At 46.7% G+C, this 19,335-nt stretch overlaps 1 protein-coding gene across 3 annotated transcripts in view; it reads right to left on the bottom strand.

Annotated features, from left to right (window-relative positions):
* LOC144770790 (phospholipase A2 inhibitor and Ly6/PLAUR domain-containing protein-like) overlaps positions 1 to 18,886 on the bottom strand; it is a 299,505-nt gene extending 280,619 nt beyond the window's left edge. For all 3 annotated transcript variants that reach the window (XM_078655543.1, XM_078655544.1, XM_078655545.1), the window contains exon 1: positions 17,262 to 18,886. In XM_078655543.1, coding sequence (XP_078511669.1) covers positions 17,262 to 17,310 — 49 coding nt within the window. In that variant the 5' untranslated portion in view covers positions 17,311 to 18,886. The remainder of the gene's footprint in view (positions 1 to 17,261) is intronic.
* Between the last annotated feature and the right edge of the window lie 449 nt (positions 18,887 to 19,335).

The raw sequence follows: 19,335 nt of genomic DNA, 5'->3' as shown, positions 1-19,335 counted from the left end.
GCAGGGCTCCGATGCTGGGGCATGCCACTGGGGCCTCCAGCGACTCCTAATGTGAGGTGGCAGGGATGGCTGGGTGGCGACAGGCAGGGCCGGTGTCGAGGGCAGACACGCAGCCGGGTCGCATGGGGAGGCAGAATGCTCCGCCTCACACTCCGGTGCACGGGCGGGGGTAAAGGTCCCTCCGCTCGTCGCCAATGTTCTGGGGTGTTCCCAGGGGTGACCCAGGCCTCTATTTGGCTCACGAGGCAGCGCTGGGCAGAGCGCGCAGCGGCAGACAAATCACGCCGACACAGTGCTGCAGTCGGAAGTGACGTCCTCGGGCGGGCGTCCTCCTTTTATTCAACCCAGCAGGCCACCCCTGGCCTGCGGATGTGTGGATGCGTGTGTGCGTGCGACCACTAGACCGCTAGGGATATTACACTTACAACCTGACTAAGCCATAATATGCTATGGAAGGTGGATGTTATGGCTAAGTCTGCCCTGCCCTTTCATCAAGCTATTGCCATTCCCTGTGCGATTATCGCACAATCAGCAGCTATCGCTTGGATGCTTATCACTTTGGAGATAAGTATCGCTGATAGCTCGCTATCTCAGCAATAGACTCCAGCGATAGTCGTCGATAATTATCCTCGCGCTAAGCGCGCTTAGCGATAATTATCACTGGCTGTTGCTGATATGACACTTCGAGATCAATCAGGAAAGATGCAGTAGCGTTACTGGAGACAGCTCCTATAACAACTTCAGCCACAAGAGCAGTGAAAATACAGGCTACAGAGTGAGGATTCCTTCCATTCAACCATGAGAGCAGAGAGGGTACAGGCTACAGAGTGAGGAATCCTTCCATTCATCCAGGAGAGCATAGAGGATACAGGTTACAGAGTGAGTGATCCCTACCTTCAGCCAGGGGAGCGGAGAGAATAAAGGTTACAGAGTGAGGAATCCTCCCATTCTCCCATGAGAGCAGGGAGGATACAGGCTACACAGTGAGTGATCTGTCCATTGAGCCATGAGACCAGGGAGGATACAGGCTACAGAGTGAGTGAATCTTCCATCCAGTAATCAGAGCAGTAAGGATACAGGCTACAGAGTGAGAGATCCTTACATTCAGCCAGAAAAGCAGAGAGGATGCTGGATACAAAGTGAGGGATCCTTCCATCCAGTAATCAGAGCAGTGAGGATAAAGGCTAAAGAGTGAGTGATCCCTACCTTCAGCCAGGAGAGCAGGGAGGATACAGGCTACAGAGTGAGTGAACCTCCCATCCAGTAATCAGAGCTGGGAGTATACAGGAAACGGAGTGAGTGATCCTCACATTCAGCCAGGAGAGCAGAGAGGCTGCAGGATACAAAGTGAGTGATCCTTCCATCCAGTAATCAGAGCAGAGAGGATACAGGCTACAGAGTGAGGGATCATTACATTCAACCAGGATAGCGGTGAGGATAAAGGCTACAGAGTGAGTGATATATTCATTCAACCTAGAAGAGCAGAGAGGATACAGGCTACAGAGTGAGTGATCCCTACCTTCACCCATGAGAGCAGGGAGGATACAGGCTACAGAGTGAGTGATCCCTACCTCCAACCAGGCGGCAGGGAGGATACAGGCTACAGAGTGAGTGATACTTCCATCCAGTAATCAGAGCAGTGAGGATACAGGCTACAAAGTTAGTGATTATTACATTCAACCAGGAGAGCAGTGGGGATAAAGGCTACAGAGTGAGTGATACATACATTCAGCCAGGAGAGCAGAGAGGATGCAGGATACAGAGTGAGAGATCCTTTGATCTAGTAATAAGAGCAAAGAGGATGCAGGCTACAGAGTGAATGATCCTTCATCCAGTAATCAGAGCAGTGAGGATACAGGCTACAGAGTGAGTGATCCTTATATTCAGCCAGGAGAGCAAAGGGGATGCAGGATACAGAGTGAGAGATCCTTCGATCCAGTAATAAGAGCAGAGAGGATACAGGCTACAGAGTGAATGACCCTTCGATCCTGTAATAAGAGCAGAGAGGATGCAGGTTAAAGAGTGAATGATCCTTCATCTAGTAATCAGAGCAGCGAGGATACAGGCGACAGAGTGAGTGATAGAACCAAGTCCTGTACACACGTTTTAGGACGATGGTTTTAGTGTGAAAACCAATAATAAAGAACTTTTCTTGCAGAAATTATGAAGGTCGACAACAGGAGTATCTTAACGGAGATTTTTTATATCAATCCAGATCAATACAAAAAGAAAAACAGCCGACACGTGTTTGGTCACAGCGTGGTATAATTGTGACTCTTCAGGGCTGTAGTATAGCAAAACTGCGGCATGAGAGTTGCAATACAAGTGATAATTCCAACCCGGTATCGACACCAGGTTTAACAAATTGAAGGACAAGCGGGAAGGGTACAGGTAGTCCTTCCCCGGTGTCTCAGCAGTAAACTGAACCACGAACGACCGGACTTGTAAGTCCGTGTGAAGAGAGATCTATGCTCCTCAATTACGGTGGATGGTATTCGCGTATCAATTCCCAGGGTATTATTTATTTATTTTATTTTATGTAGCTTATAAAGCGCACAGCTACCCCCGGAGGGGTGTCCCGGCGCTAGAACCTGAGTCTTAGAGGGGAGAGAAGGAACAGAGAGGGGAAGTGGCGTGATAAATCAGAGTCTGGAGAAGAGCCAGGTTTTGAGTCTGGCCCGGAAGGTAGATTCGGAAGGGCAAAATCTGAGATCGACTGGCAGCGAGTTCCATAGTTTTGCAGCAATGACACTGAATCCTCTGCCACCCATTCTGGATAGTCTAAAACGGGGAGAGATCAGAAGGCATAAGTCATTGGATCTCAGAGATCTGATGGAACGGGATATTGAAACTCGTTTTTTTAGGTAGTTTGGTCCGCGATCATTAATGGCTCGGTGAGTCAGAGTGAGGATCTTAAACTGAATACGGCTGGCCACAGGTAGCCAGTGCAGTTCTCTACGATATGCGGCAACTGACTGACGATAAGAAATATTACCAATCAGCCTCGCCGCCGCATTCTGGACAATCTGCAGCCGGTCAATCAGGTATTGGGGAGCTCCGGCATAGAGGCTATTAGCATAGTCCAGGTGGGACGTGATGAGGGCATGGGTAACTGTACGGCGGGAATCCAGAGGGAGATAGGGGAGGATTTTCCTAATCATGCGAAGCTTCAGGAAGCAGGCAGAGGTCACTTTTTGAATCTGAGTCTTGCATGAAAGGGAGTCATTGAAATGGAAGCCCAGGTTACGGGCCGAATGGACGGGAGAGGGAGCGGGATCGAGTGCCGTGGGCCACCACCAGGAGGAGGGAATGGAATTTTTCTGGTTAAAAAACAGCACCTCTGTTTTGTCTGCATTGAGTCTTAGATGGTTTTCAGACATCCAATCACTGATGTTGTTAAGGCACCGGCGGAAGTTGGAGAACGCAGAGTCAGAGTGGCCTCTAAAGGAGAACACTAGCTGAGTGTCATCAGCATAAGAGACCACCCTGACTCCGCAGGACTCCACCACGCCGGCCAGTGGGGCAAGATATATGTTAAAAAACAGAGGGCTGAGGGCCGAGCCCTGTGGCACACCGCAAGATAAGGGTTTTTCCTCCGATCTGAAAGGCCGCAACAGCACCCTTTGACTTCTTCCAGAGAGGAAGGACTCGATCCAGCTGATGGCAGTGCCGCCAATGCCTATATGCCGTAGACGGTCCAGGAGGATGGGGTGGGACACCGTATCGAATGCCGCGGACAGGTCGAGGAGGACCAGCATGGCCTCCTCGCCTCTGTCCACGCACTCCCGGATGGTCTCCGAGACCTCCAGCAGAGCCGTCTCAGTACTGTATCCCGCCCGAAATCCAGATTGCGAGTCGTGCAGTAGTAAGTTGTTCTCCAAGTACTCCGTGAGTTGCAACTGCACGGCTTTTTCCAAAACCTTTGCAGGTTTGGGGAGGAGGGAAATAGGGCGGTAGTTGGAAAAAACAGTGGGATCGGCATCTGCCTTTTTTAGAATTGGGATCACCAAGGCTTCCTTCCAGGTGGTAGGGAAAAAGCCATGGTGCAGAGAGGCATTCCAGATGGACAGGAAAGAGTCGGCTAGCAAGGGGGCCAGTTCACACATGATTTTGGCCGGAACGGGGTCAGAGGGTGCACCAGACTTACAATGAATGAGTAGTCTGATAGCATCCTCCTGGGCAAGTTTATTGAAGGCAAGAAGGGACGGAGAGGTAGGGGGATCGGTGGACGGAGGCCGAGGCATTGGCCCTTTAGGGAAGGAGACGCAGAGTTTATCGATCTTTTCGAGGAAAAAGTCCGAGAGTCCTTCGCATAGTTTCTGGCTAGCTGAGACCTGAGTGGTCCTGGCCGGAGGGGTAATGAAATCTTTAACGATGGAAAAGAGGGCTTTTGAAGAGTTTTTGGCTTTGGTAATTTGGAGCGAGAAGTGATCTTTCATGGCTATTTTTTTATGTTTGAGAAATTTTTTCAAGGCCGCCTTGTAGGCAAGCTTAGCTTCAAGATCGTAATTTAGTCTCCACTTCCGTTCGAGTGCTTTACAGCTACTTTGTTCCTCGCGGAGGGAGGTGGAGAACCAGGGAGCGGAAGGACGGGATCTAGTGGAGGTGATGAGTTTCTGGGGGGCAATGTGGTCAATAGCGTTAATGAGGGCGGAGTTGAGCCTGGCGATATTAGAGTCGATATCCGAGGATAGATGGTCCGTCTGGAAGTGGAATATCGGGTCCAGGGAAGCGCAAGTGACTTTGTGCCACTTCCTTCCCAGCTCTTTCCTGGGCACAGGAGGGATAGATTTACGGTCTAAGGCCAAAGAAAAAGGGATAAGGTAGTGGTCGGACCATGTAAGAGGAAGGGAGGGGGAGACAGTGATAGTGGGAAAATTAGCGAAAATAAGGTCCAGGGTGTGACCTGCCACATGAGTAGGACCGGTGACAAGTTGAGTGAAATTAAGGCTGTCCATGATTTCCAGTAAATTATTCGCTTTTGCGCAGAGGGAATTATCAACGTGAAGGTTAAAATCACCTAAAGCTAAAAAGTATTGGTGCTTAAGGGCTAGATCAGCTAACTGGTGAGTGAGAGCGGTAAGAGAAAGGGAAGCCGCCGTGGGGGGGTTGTAGATTAGAGAGCCAGCTAGAGTATGCAGGCTACAGAGTGAGTGATCCTTCCATTCACCCATGAGAGCAGGGAGGATACCGGCTACAAAATGAGTGATCCTTACATTCAGCCAAGAAAGCAGAGATGATGCAGGTTACAGAGTGAGTGATCCTTCCATCCAGTAATTAGAGCAGTGGGCATACAGGCTACAGAGTGAGGAATCCTCCCATTCAGCCAGGAAATCAGAGAGGATGCAGGCTACAGAGTGAGTGATCCGTCCATTCACCCGGGAGAGCGGTGAGGATACAGGCGGTAGAGTGAGTAATCCCTCCATTTGACCAGGAGAACAGAGAGGTTACAGGCTACAGAGTGAGTGATACTTCCATCATGTAATCCGAGCAGGGAGGATACAGGCTACAGAGTGAGTGATCATTACATTCAGCCAGGAGAGCAGTGAGGATAAAGGCTTCCGAGTGAGTTATACTTACATTTAGCCAGGAGAGCAGAGATGACACAGGCTACAGAGTGAGTTACCCTTACATTCAGCCAGGAAAGTAGAGAGGACGCAGGATACAAAGCGAGTGATCCTGCCATCCAGTAATCAGAGCAGTGAGGATGCAGGCTACAGAGTGAGTGATCATTACATTCAGCCAGGAGAGCAGTATGGATTAAGGCTACAGAGTGAGTGATCATTCCATCCAGTAATAAGAGCAGTGAGGATACAGGTTACAGAGTGAGTGATCATTCCATCCAGTAATAAGAGCAGTGAGGATACAGGCTACAGAGTGAGTGATGCTTACATTCAGCCAGGAAAGCAGAGAGGATGCAGGATACAAAGTGAGTGATCCTACCATCTAGTAATCAGAGCAGTGAGGATACAGGCTACAGAGTGAGTGATCATTCCATCCAGTAATAAGAGCAGTGAGGATACAGGTTACAGAGTGAGTGATCATTCCATCCCGTAATAAGAGCAGTGAGGATACAGGCTACAGAGTGAGTGATGCTTACATTCAGCCAGGAAAGCAGAGATGATGCAGGATACAAAGTGAGTGATCCTACCATCTTGTAATCAGAACAGTGAGGATCAGGCCTGGTTCTAACGGGTGGGCCGGGTAAGCCAGGCCCACCCAAACATGAGCCTGGCAGTGAGGGCTTGAAGGCAGGCATGCAACGCACAGGTCGTATGTGTCAGCCCGGGCGGAGACAGCTTCCCGGGCGCATACAGACAAACAGTTTTAGAGATTATCGCTGCCCCGCACCCGAGTACTTCACAGGTCTTTAAAGACCATTGACATGTTAACGAGGCTTTGTTTATTTTTTCACCCCTTCATCTCTGCATGGCGAAAGGCGACAAATCCTTTCTTTGACACTGGTAACCTTTGACTAATGTCCTGCTGCGTTGATATTTCTTTTTCTATGCAGCGCAGGAGAAAAGAAGTTTGTTTATTCCTAGTCAACTTTCCTAACCCCTGCAAGGGTGTGAAAGGCAGCAATGTTGGCACAGAGACTTGAACAGTGATCTCGATAGGTTTATTGTATCCAAAACAGGAATATGATAATCAGAGTACGACCTCAGCCACAGCTGGAGTATGGCCACCGCTCCCGGTCAGGATTCTTCCACAGGCGCTCACCTTGGAACCCTCGCAGTGGTGACATTGTAAATTATGTCACCACGGAGCATTCCAAGGCGTGTTCGGGGACAGAGGGGTGGTGGCAGGTCAAGATGGAAGATACCACACATCCCCCTTCCCTTACACAACAAAACTGCAATAGGTAAACAAGTACATTAACAGAGCATACCCCGCACATTAGGTCACATATTGCTCCTGATGTCTGGGGGGTGTAAACACCCTTTGGCTGGTCCTGCCGGTGGGATGAGCTATTACAGAACGCTCCATAGGGGAAAGTTCACAATGCACCAGGGGCTTCTCTGTCCTCACTTCCCCCTTTACAGAGTCTTTCTTTTGGGGGTGATACCTCACTACTCTTCCCAAATTCCAAATCTTTCCCTCCTGGGTCTTCACAGCGTTTCTGAATAGTTTAACAATCTTTGTGGGTCTGCTGAACTCCAACCAACTCGCCCTCCCTGTGGGTGCTCTGATCTTTATGTCATCTCCCACCCTGAACCCCGCATCAAAGGTGGAGTGCAATCTGTCGAATCTTTCCTACCTTTCTAACATGGATTTTCCCTGTCTGTCTAGCGCTTTGGCCTCTCTAGAGTGATCAGTCCACCCTTTGTGCCAATCCATCCACCCAGGTGGCGGTTTGGTGTTAGGTCTTCTCGCTCTGAGCAATTAAAAAAGGGTAGTTCCCGTCGTCTGCTGTGGGGTCAGACGGTAGGCTTCCAGACGTTTCGTGATTTCCTCTTTCCTGTTCAGGCCATTGGTCTTGGCTAGTTGGATGCTGCCTTTCAAGGTCTTATTGAATCGTTCTACCATTCCGTTGGTTTCGGGGTGGTAAAGCGCACAGCGCTTGTGTACCACGCCATAACTCTCGATGAAATCCTTCATCTCCCTTGAGCACAGCTGTACCCCATTGTCTGTCAGTAAACTGCTAGGTGATCCTTCCCTAAGGAATAACTCCCGCAAGAACTCGGCGACAGTTTTAGTGGTGATTTCCGGTACTATTTTCATCTCTGCCCACCTTGAGTACAGATCTACCAGGACGAGGATGTACGGTGTGCATAGTTCTCCAGTCAGCGGGCCTATTATGTCCAGTGGCACTTCGTCCCACGGTACCGAGGGAGGTGGCCTGCAAACCATAGGCGGTGTGTGTTGCTTCAAAACTTTGTCGCTAACCGTGCAAGGGATGTAATCTCTCACTTTCTTTTCGATTTCATGGTCCATGCATGGCCACCAGAAGTCCTCCCGCATTCTCTGTTTGGTCTTGGTGATGCCCAAATGTCCGTCGTGGGCTAAGTCCACCAATTGTTCTCTCACCGCTCTGGGAGCGATCAACCTTGTTCCTCTGAACAGACATCCATCAGCCTCAGACGGTTCTTCCCTGACCATTCAAAATGGGCGTAGAGACTCGTTTTGCTTGTTGTCGTGTCTCCACTTCTCTTTTACTCATTCACGTACTCTCATTAATAGTTCGTCTGCCTCCAAAGCCTCTTTCCATGATTCATCACTTATGGCCCCTTGAGTGATCGCACACACGTTCTCTGTTTGAAAGTCTTCCTTGTCTTCACTACTCTTGTCTTTGGACACATCTTCCGCCTTTTCTTCTACCAATCGGGAGAGGCAGTCTGCTGCAAGATTCTTCGTTCCAGGTACATATTTAACACAGAATGTGTATTCCTGCAGACTTACTGCCCATCGCCTGATTCTGCTCGATATCGCGTCAAGTCCCTTCTTGTTAAACACTTCAACTAGAGGCTTGTGATCTGTACGCAGGGTGAACTTGGTACCCCAGATGAAGTCTCTGAACTTACTCATGGCCCAGTGTGCTGCCAACGCCTCTTTCTTGATCACCGAGTAGTTGGTCTCGGACTTCTGTAATGATCTAGATGCGAAGGCTATGGTCTCTTCTCCCTTTGCACCTACTTGAGAGAGGACAGCTCCTAGTCCTTTCAAACTCACATCAGTGGTTACCACGGTTTTTCTGTTTGGAATAAACGCTTTCAGGCTGGGTGCCTCTGCCAGTGCTTTCTTTACCTCTTCAAACTCCTTCTGACATTCTTCATCCCAATCGAACACTACATCTTTCTTGAGCAGGCATCGTATAGAAAATGTTCTGCCTGCAAAGTTCCTTACGAACTTCCTGTAGAATTCCAGCATACCCATGAACGACTTCATTTCCTCCTTGTTCTTCGGGGGCTTCAAGTTTGTTATGGTGTTCTGCAACTCGGCTTTCAGTCGGATCCCATCTGGCGTCACTTTGTGCCCCAGAAAGTCTAGCTCCTTGAATCCAATCCTGCACTCTTCCCTTTTTACGGTGAGGCCTTGGTCTTTAAATCTCGCCAATACTTGCCTCAGCCTTCTGCCATGTTGTTCCTCGTCTCTGCCAAACACGAGTACATTGTCCTGGTAACAAAAGACGCTGGGAATGCCTCTAAGTATGCTCCCCATGATTCTCTGGAACACTGCAGCTGCGGAGACCAGCCCAAAAGGCATTCTTTTGAATTTAAATGCCCCTATGGGAGTTACGAATGAAGTAAGTTCTTGTGAGTCTTGGTGGAGCTTGATCTGGAAGTAGGCTGCGGTTAGATCCAGCGTTGAGAATATCCTTGCTCCTTTCAGCATACTCATCATTTGTGCGATGTTGGGCAGGGGGAATTTATCCACGACCACCTCCTTGTTCAAAGCCCTGAGTTCGATGCAAAGGCGGACGAACCATCCTTTTTCCTTGCTGCGATGATCGGCGCGAGCCATCCCGTTGCTTCCACAGGCTCTATCACTCCCAGGTTGCACAGCTTTTCCAGTCCACTTCTGACAGCTTCTTGAATGGCTAACGGTAGGTTCCTCACCTTGGCTACCACCGGTACAGCATTCTCCTTCAGTTTTATCCTGTGAGAGTACTTCTTCAGGCACCCCAATTCGTCATTGAACACCTCCTTGAATTCCGTCTCGATGCTGTCCCTGGTTCCTTTCACTTCTTGTACCAATATTTGTGGGGTTTTGTTAGGGTCAAGGTATGTGCCTAACTCCTTTTGTGCTTGCCACCCCAAGATGTTGTCTCCCCTGGAGGATACATACACCTTCACCGCTGTGAGTCTATCTTTATACTCAATCGTGCCCCAGAAGTAGCCCTTCATGCTAATGGGTTGACCACTGTACCCCCCTGGTCTAACGTCTATTCTGCTCAACCTGGTCTTACCCTTCGCCACCCTTTCAAACTCTTTGGCATTAATGATGGTAATTTTCGAATCAAACATGGCCTCAATGCCAGTCCCCTCAATCGTAATGGTGTCTTTGGGACTGTTGACTTGACCACACTCAACTTGTAGAACGATTTCATCACACACTCTGTTCATGTTTTCTCTAGTCTGCTTCTTGAAGCTCTGACCACTCCTGCAATACTGTCGGAAATGGCCCTTCCTACCACACTTGTTACATGTGTACTTGAGCGCGGGGCAATCTTTGATGTTCGCCATGTGACCTAGCTTGCCACACCTATAACAATTTCCTTTAAAAGACCACCCCGCTTTGCCTTCCTTCTGCTCTTTGTGACCCAACTTCTGTCCTTTAAGTTCCATTACGCTGTCCCCTTCTGTCACTACCTCACTCACCTTAACCTTCCCCTTGCTGTCTTTGCCCTCACTGTCTTGCTTTATTTCACTCACACATTGCATCATGTGTTCTACCTGTTTGGCAACAATGAGTACTTCTCTTAGTGGAGGGTCGTCCTTTAGCCACAACTCCTCCCGTACCCGTTCTGTTATGCACGCTAATACAAACTGGTCCCTGATTCTTTCCTCACTTGAACCTCCAAATTTGCATGTTGCAGCTAGTTTACGCAAATCAGACACAAAATACTCAATAGATTCCCCTTCCTTCTGTCCTCTCTTCCCAAAATGGTACCTTTCCATGATGGTGCTGGTTTTAGGGAGGTAGTGTAGGTCCAGTTTTTTAATGCTTATCTCAAACTCATTCAGCCCTCTAGCCTCCTGTGCACCAAGCTCTGGGAGATGGTCTAAGACTTCTTCACCTTCCGCCCCCAAATAATATGCTAGCAAGGCTACCTTCCTCTCTAAGCCCAGATTTGGCCCGCAAACAACAGCATAATTCATGAACATCTTTTTCCACTTCTTCCATTGTATTACAGGTTCCCCTGGATTCACTAAAAACATGGGGGTGGCGTTACATTCTTCATATTTCTCACTGAGCTATCTAGGTAGGGCTACAATGGCTATTACAGGACAGGGGTTGCGCTATACATAAACCGCAAACACTTTTACTAAATGAACATTCACATTCTTGACAAGAAATATGATGAATTAAAAAACACTGTACTGTGGAGTCCACTGGGTGGCACTGTTGTTCTAAAGTCCCTCTATAGTCAAACTCTCCACTCCTGCGTAAAGTCTACAATACAGTTGGCAGGAAATGCAACAAATGGGACGAGGAGAGCGCTTCTTGCTAAAAGCAGGCACTGTGTGTGATATTACGATGTCCCCTCACAGCCTTGACAATGGCCATCAACCTGTCCAAAGTTACATGCGGTAGAATCACTAATCAACAGGCTAGTGCGGTGAGCTTATGAACGAACTTTGGCACTGAGATCAATCTTCCTTTAGCTCCGACAGTTTCACCCTTGAAACAAATACAGTCTCTTTTCTTTCGTGACCTCCGCCTCCCACATCGCACTCAGACGCTACACTCGCAATGACAAAGTGAGGCAGCACGACTTCCACGCTTCCCCCGCAGCACTCGTCTTCCGTCACACTTCGCGTCCGCTTGCTCTTCCTCACACCTATCCCCGGTGCCACACAACTTCCGTCAAACTTCACAGTGCAAGACCCTTCCGTAAAAGAGAGCACAGGGGCTGCTGAATTTCTCTTTGTTTCGCAGCCCTCCCCCCCGCATGACGGTCGCACAGTACTTCTTTGAGCTACACTCTCACGATCACATTCGCTGTGGTACGTCTCCACTGCAACTCGCTCGCACGCTGGTTCCGTGACCGAATTACTCACAGACAGTAGTTCTATCTTCCGTCAGAATATTCCGCTTTATCTCTCGACGTCTCCCTTTACTCACAACGCCAGGCTCTCGTGTTGAGGCCGTGTGTGCCTCGTATCCTCTTCCTCGTACCAGTGTGAAATGCAGCAATGTAGGCACAGAGACTTGAACAGTGATCTCGATAGATTTATTGTATCCAAAACAGGAATATGATAATCAGAGTGCGACCTCAGCCACAGCTGGAGTCCGGCCACCAGTCCCGGTCAGGATTCTACCACAGGCGCTCACCTTGGAACCCTCGCAGTGGTGACATTCTAAATGATGTCATCACAGAGTGTCCAAGGCGCGTTCGGGGACAGAGGGATGGTGGCAGGTCAAGATGGAAGATACCACAAATGGCTTATCACATCAGGCTGTGACATAAAGTTTGACTAATGGAGTAGGTAAGAGAATGTGTTACCACATTTTTTTCTTTTTAGAATCTGCACAGGCTCAGCAGGACACATACTTTGTGTGTGCTTCATTCAAACAGTTTTTATCATTATTATGGCCAATGCAGGACAACAATAAGACAATACAAAATGCCCAGATAATATTGGTGATTAATGATCCTGCTGGAGACTAACCATTTGCCTTTTAGTAGTTTTTAAATGCAGATGAACTGTATTTTATGTGGATAGCTCAGTGGGTTATGCCTTTGTCACAGAGATCCTTGTGTTATTTGCAGTTCAGAAGTTACAATCCTAACATAGGACAATGACCAATGAACTGTCACCAAAGAGCTGCATACAAACATGAATGGTATAGTTAGAATTTAGCTTTTTTTGTTTTGTGATATAGTTAGACCTTCTCCAGTCTTTCATCATTCTAATGTTTCTAAAATGAGTATGTTTGGTCAGATATACATTTTTATCAGTAAAGCTGACCCCCATGGAATACTCTTCAAATCCTACGGTTCTGTTTCCCCGGACCAAACCCTCTTAAAACATACTGCCCACCAGTATGGATGACATGTGATTCCTACACCTTGTAATCCTTATTGGCTTATGACATTCCCTATTGACTGATTTACATACTTGTATGATTCATTGTCTCTGTATAATGTGTGTGTAGTGTAAAGTACTGACACACACTACACTGATATGAGTAGCGCTATACAACAAATTGTGGTACTGAAAATTCTGAACCAGTGTCATAACCATCGTCGAATGATGACGATTTTGGTATCAATAGACCGAGAATGACGAGTATATTATATACGAGTATTTTCGGCGTATTCGAGTGACGGGATCACCATAAAATCATAGATTCCGTCCTAAACCCTCGGGTTCCATTTTGTGCACAGCAGTCATTTTGTGGTTGCCCTCACATAGGCCGATGACTAGGCCAAAATGAGTCATTCAGGACACGTACACCTTTAGCTGACTCCTCTGTGACCTGGGCAAGCTGACTCCACTGCCTGAAGCCAAACCTGCTCGGCCAGTTCCTTTCTCAGTGGCCGATCGAGATTAGTATCAAGGCACAGCATGCCATAAACCTTTCATCGCATACAAACCACTCTTAATCTTACACACACCTCTCTCTGTTTCCTACTTTATGACCTGCTTTACGATGAGGAGGTGCCCGTTTTTATTAGGGGTCCGTCGATATCTGATGAAAAATGTTGGGCCTTGCCGGGTAATTGATTGTGGGCTGGACAAACTGAAAATAAGCTTGTCACCATGATTCTGCTTTTTATTTGTCGTGAAAATATGTGAATGGTCAGCTGTAAAATAAGTAATGTTTGCCTAAAGCATAATATTTTGTATAAAAAGGGATGGCTGGCTTTGTAAGTTGAGCAGTCTCCTGAGAATATACACCGTGTTGTACTTCTAGGATACCTGTTACTGGCTGCAGCCAATAAATTCGATCTTTGACTTCACCAAGAAGACTTTGTGTTTCTGTAGTCTGAAACAGGAAGGACTCGAAGTCTTAGGATGTTCCCTGGCACCGCTGGGTTCTGAAAAACCCAGTACTTCAGTTGGCACCCAACATGGGGCGATATCAGCGGTATCGGTTCAAGCCAGAGGTTCGTGAGGAGCTTTGTGTGAAATTCTGGAGGAAGGTCAACCACTTCATCGACCCCTGTATGTCATCGTGGTCCGAAAGTCTTTGCTGCGAGGTTCCCCGCTTCCCAACGGCTACGAAGGACTGCTGCCCTGACTATCGCCCTGTTTTGGACCCTTGATGATTTGTAGAGCGAGACGATAGACGAGTCTTCTGGTGACGTCATCGATACCTCAGTTAAGTATGAGTGGAGCGTCTCCCAGTCCTTAGTTTGGTTCTTAGTTTGGGTATCCCCTTGGGATCTTTGATTTGGAACTTGCAAGTACCAATGCCGAGGGACTCGTGTATTCACGAGACTATCGTATTCGATATCCCCTTGAAGTTTGAAGCTAGACTAGAGAGCGAAGATGCCTGGTCTTAGCAGACTTGGAAATTTGTTTTGTCTTGGTTGTAATAGGGATTCCCAATTGGAGGACTCGTGTCCGGTTCCTCCGATTGGAACTCCAACCTATGAACTTTATGTGAAACATGGCGTAGGCCCCATCACATATAATGAAGTATGGATCCGATACACCAGAAAGGATGGTGTTTTAAAATGGCCCCAATATGGTAGTTTTAACACGGAGATCTTAGATAATCTAGAGGTTAGACTCTTTAAGAAGAAAGCCCGGCCGGCGATGTTTTACTCTTTCCGCCTATGGCGAAAGGAAGCCAAACAGAAAGAAATTAAATTAGCAAAAAGAAATAAAAGAGAAAAGGGTATTTCGATAATGCAAGAAGAACAGGCAAGTGAGCAGTTGCACAGGCAACGTAAAATGGCGATTGATAAATGCTATCCAGTTTTGCCGCCTCTCCAGCAGGATGCAGCAAAAGAACTTGAAAAAGATCCTTTAATGTCACACTTATTGAGTTCGCCACCCCCTTATGCGCAGAGTGCTACAGCACCTCCACAACCTTTAGTTGTGCAACCCCCGGTTGTTTTGCCTCAGGTTCTTCCACAGCCGCCAGCTCCTCTTCAGTTGGCTCCTACTCTTCTGGTGCAGCCTCCTCTAGGGCCACCGACCATACCTGCTCTACCTGTGCTTCCTACGATTTTGCCTACTGTACTGACTACCTTTTCCGACACTCCTTCTGATACTGCCTCTGCGTCTGCCTTACCTCACTCTGTTTTTCCTCCTGTTCTTTCGTCGACTTCTCCTTCTGTTCGAAAGAGAATGACTGATACTGTCATTAACCTTCTATCTCCTTTCTTTGGGGCAGCAAGTATGACCCCTGTTTCAACACGCAAACAGTTGCGTAGTCAATTGCCTGATTCTAGAGAGCGGGAGATATTGGATCATTTGGCGCATAAATGGGTTACAGACCCCACAAGATATGAGCTAGAGTCTGTTATGGATGTCTTCCATCAATGGGAAGCATCGAAGCAGAGATATGTTTTTGAGAAAATGTGTGTTTTTCTTTGTGAGGAATTGGAGGACAATGATTTGGAATCCAATCCGCCTGATTTGTGCCGTGTACCGTTCGAGTTTGCAAAAGGCACGATTGTGGGTTCCGATGTTGAGAAAGCAGTTGGGACATTATTGTCGTTTAGGAGTGAGGAGGGTATTTCTCGGTCGTTGTATGAGCCTGATTCCTCTGTTAAGCAGAAGGTGAGACAATATCCCATGAGAGAAGTTCCTCCAGTATGGAAGGAAGAAGTAGCCGCTGGTCTGAATAATAATCCCCCAGCTATACCGGCTCACTTTCAGCGTGTTTGGGTGCATGTTCCATGCGCGCTGAAGTATTGGCTCATAAGCAGACTGTAGTATTTTGAGTCATACATACATTGAAGAGATGTAGCCGAGGCAGATGAGGTAGAGTTGAGAAGTAGGTTTATTTAACCATAAGTAGATTCACAGGATGAATTATGCTGGAACAAGCAGCCCCACCAGGAGCAGCCTCTTAGCTACTCAGCCCATACTCCAACTGCCAACCCTCATACCAGTCACACAAGCATTCCATCCATGTCAATCACACTCACATTCTAACCTGGAACACTCACACTGGCTGAGTAGCTAGATGCAGAGAAGTGCAGCAATATAAATACTAAACCCAGAATACTACACATCCTCTCCCTCTCGAAATGGAAAACAAAAAGAACTTGAGAGCGAAGAAGAAAACTATTCAAAATCAAAGTATACAGTAGTAATATTTGAAAACTATCCACAATCAAAATTTACAGTAGTAATATTTATCCGTGAACCCAGGGATGAGAAGGACTTCACACCACGAGAGGGTAAACAGACAAAAACCAGGGAAGAAGGAAGAAAGAGACAGTAACTACTAGCACTGACACCATCCTCCTCCTTCAATACTGAAGAGAAAGAAAATAAAGACCTAACATGAAGAAAACGTCTTCATGAAGGTAGACAGTGGCAAATAAAAGCCACTCCTCAAGAGAGGCACTAAGAAAACATGGGATTAACCCATAAGTGAAGGTGTAACGAGGGACAAACCCAAGAAAACACACGCAGCACGGAAGGGTGCAGCACAATGTGGCAAAACAATTCCACTCCCCATGTGAGGAACACAGAAAATATGGGGCTACCCATGAATGAAGCACAAGATAGTGCAGCACAATGTGGCAAAATTTCCACTCCTCAAGTGAGAAACACAAAATGTGGCAAAACAATTCCACTCCTCATGTGAGGAACACAATGTGGCAAAACAATTCCACTCCTCATGTGAGGAACACCGAGACAATATGGCGTTACCCATAACCAAAAAGAAGAAGGTGTAACAAGGGACAGGACCCAAGCACACACGCGGCACGGACAGGTGCAGCACAATGTGTCAAACCAACACATAGGTAACAAGACATAGAGAAAAATGTGATGCACAGGGCGTCTTACACACTGGACACAAAAGAGAAAATTAAGGTGTCCAACACAGGTAGAGAAGGTAAAAGTCCTAAACAAAGACAAGAACCCAATAACCCAGACATGAGGGTTAACTAATGAGAGGAATTAGGATCACAACCTAAACCCATCCCAAAACAGGGATCAATGATGCAAATGAGGGTGAGAGAACCCTTAACCAAAACTTTGCGCAGACATGAGTGGGAGAACTCACGCACGTAACTATGACGAAGAAGAGGGTGAGAGAACCCAATTGTGAAAATTGACACAAGCAAAAATGCATTGTAGACATAAGGGTGAGAGAACCCATCATAAGTTAAATGACACATGTTTGTAGATTAACCATAGTCATGTTGAGCATTTCAAAAATGAACATACTGTAAGTCAAAAACATGCTTGCAGATTAAACATAGTCATGGGTGTGCCTGTCACCGGGATGATGGACAGGCATGACGTGAGGTAAATGAAAATACCACTTGGCAGCAGAACAACATAGGCTGTGCAGGAACCGAAATAAAAAGAAATGTTCCAGGTTGAACGGAGCAGTTTGTTTGAGAATGCAGCTTCAAGCACACAAACTACAACCATAAAATTGAAAAGTAGTACCTTGCTGGTGGAAGAGTACTTTGCAGGCGAAACAGTAGGCAGGATCCATGAAAGGTCAAAACCTCGGAAAAATATAAACGAGGCATATTTGCGCAAAATCATGTGTAAAATGACCCGTTTCTTAAAAAGGAAAATATTTAGTCCAAACCAAATGCTTGCTTGTAAGTGCGATGACATGGACTTCAACGGAAGAAGCTTTGAAGTAACAAAGGCTCGTTAGAATGTTCAGATGCTGAAAAGAAAACTTTATTCATAACAGTTTGTAGGCAGAACACCACGGAGCACAGGAGATAAACACCAGCTCATTGAAATCCGAAGATGGTGGTATGTTCAGGTAACGCAAGCCGGGTGGTTCACGGTGCGCTCCTGCACCAAAACGTCCTAAGGCAGCTTAAAAGACGAAGACACCATAAGACGTCACAGCAGGCTGAAGAAAAGCACCGCGCGGCGCTGCTCTCAATGTAAGTTGCACGAGCCACTTTCAATTTGAAACGAATATAAACTGTCATTCTTTCAAGCCTTGCAGAAACACATAAAAATGTCATTTTAGACACGATGTGTTCCAGTTATCAATTCGGCGAATTCTCAATTAGGCAGCAAGGAGGGTCAAAGTTAAAAATAAAGCACATCCTTTCAAACTGTCACGAGGGTCGTTGAAACTAAAGCAGAACCAAGATAACTTCCACAGAGGCCGTTCATAAAATAAGAAGAGATGCACGGTAACACATCTAACATTTTGAATAATTGAAAGTCATTCACAACACGTTAGTTTTTTTTTTTTAAACAGACAGTTTCCAATTACCTTCTTAGCTGAAATTTCTTGCTTCTAAGGCAGAAGAAAAAAGTCGTAACTATATTTAAAATGATGTTGTTTCTTCTGTGAGACATGTGCAGAGAAAACTTTCAAGGCAGAAGCTTTGTTACTTGAAAATCTTACAGCACGACTTGACTAGGACTGCCTGGTGTGTTCCTTAACGCAGACAAACTCCAATTACCTTGGTTCCACATAAGTTCTTTGCTGCTTGCATCCAAAAGGAAAAGATGTAAAATGTTACTCAAGACATCAAGTAGATGTAGTTGCTTCTGCGTCACGTAGGTAGTATCATTGATGATTTACTACGCAGAAACCTTCTTTAAGATGATTTGACAGCACGCTTATGCTAGGGCTGCCTGGTGTGTTCGGCACTGGTGGGGCTACTTCACGTGCTTGTAGAGATTCCTTACTTTTTAGATGATAGATGCTTGTTCCACTTCAGTTGCAGGTTACTCCCATTTCTTGTAAATAGGCATATTTTGCGCAGGAAAGTTTCCAGATCGTCGCCATGAATAATGTAGTATTTTGAGTCATACATACATTGAAGAGATGTAGCCGAGGCAGATGAGGTAGAGTTGAGAAGTAGGTTTATTTAACCATAAGTAGATTCACAGGATGAATTATGCTGGAACAAGCAGCCCCACCAGGAGCAGCCTCTTAGCTACTCAGCCCATACTCCAACTGCCAACCCTCATACCAGTCACACAAGCATTCCATCCATGTCAATCACACTCACATTCTAACCTGGAACACTCACACTGGCTGAGTAGCTAGATGCAGAGAAGTGCAGCAATATAAATACTAAACCCAGAATACTACACAGACATTACCTGATCCCCGTAAAAACCCTGAAGGGTACTATAAGGAATTATCTCAGACTGCAGACTCATGTATTATGAATCTAGCTGATATAGACATGTTGTTTGGGAATGTTGTTCCACAGCCTTTGTGGGGATTGATTCGTCATATGGCTCATGCGCAAGAGTTAGGTGATTCATGGGCTAATATTAGCGCTGCGAATGACAGACAAGTTGGTGGTGCTAAACCTGACCCTTAGTAGCAGACCTTCCTGGTAAGATTGTTACGTACATGAAAACTTTAATGCCTGCTATGCGAGTGAATTGGGACAAATTGTCTGCATGTAAGCAAAAGAAAGACAAAACCGTGTCCGATTTCTTCACCAGGTTTGAAGAGACGTTTATCGACCACAGTGGTCAAGACATGAGTACAGAAGGTGGTCAACGGTTGTTCGTTGACAAG

The sequence above is a fragment of the Lissotriton helveticus genome, chromosome 7 (genome assembly GCF_964261635.1).
Source record: "Lissotriton helveticus chromosome 7, aLisHel1.1, whole genome shotgun sequence".
NCBI lineage: Eukaryota > Metazoa > Chordata > Amphibia > Caudata > Salamandridae > Lissotriton > Lissotriton helveticus.
Note: the sequence above shows the minus strand (reverse complement) of the source record. Positions and strands in the feature narration are given on the sequence as shown.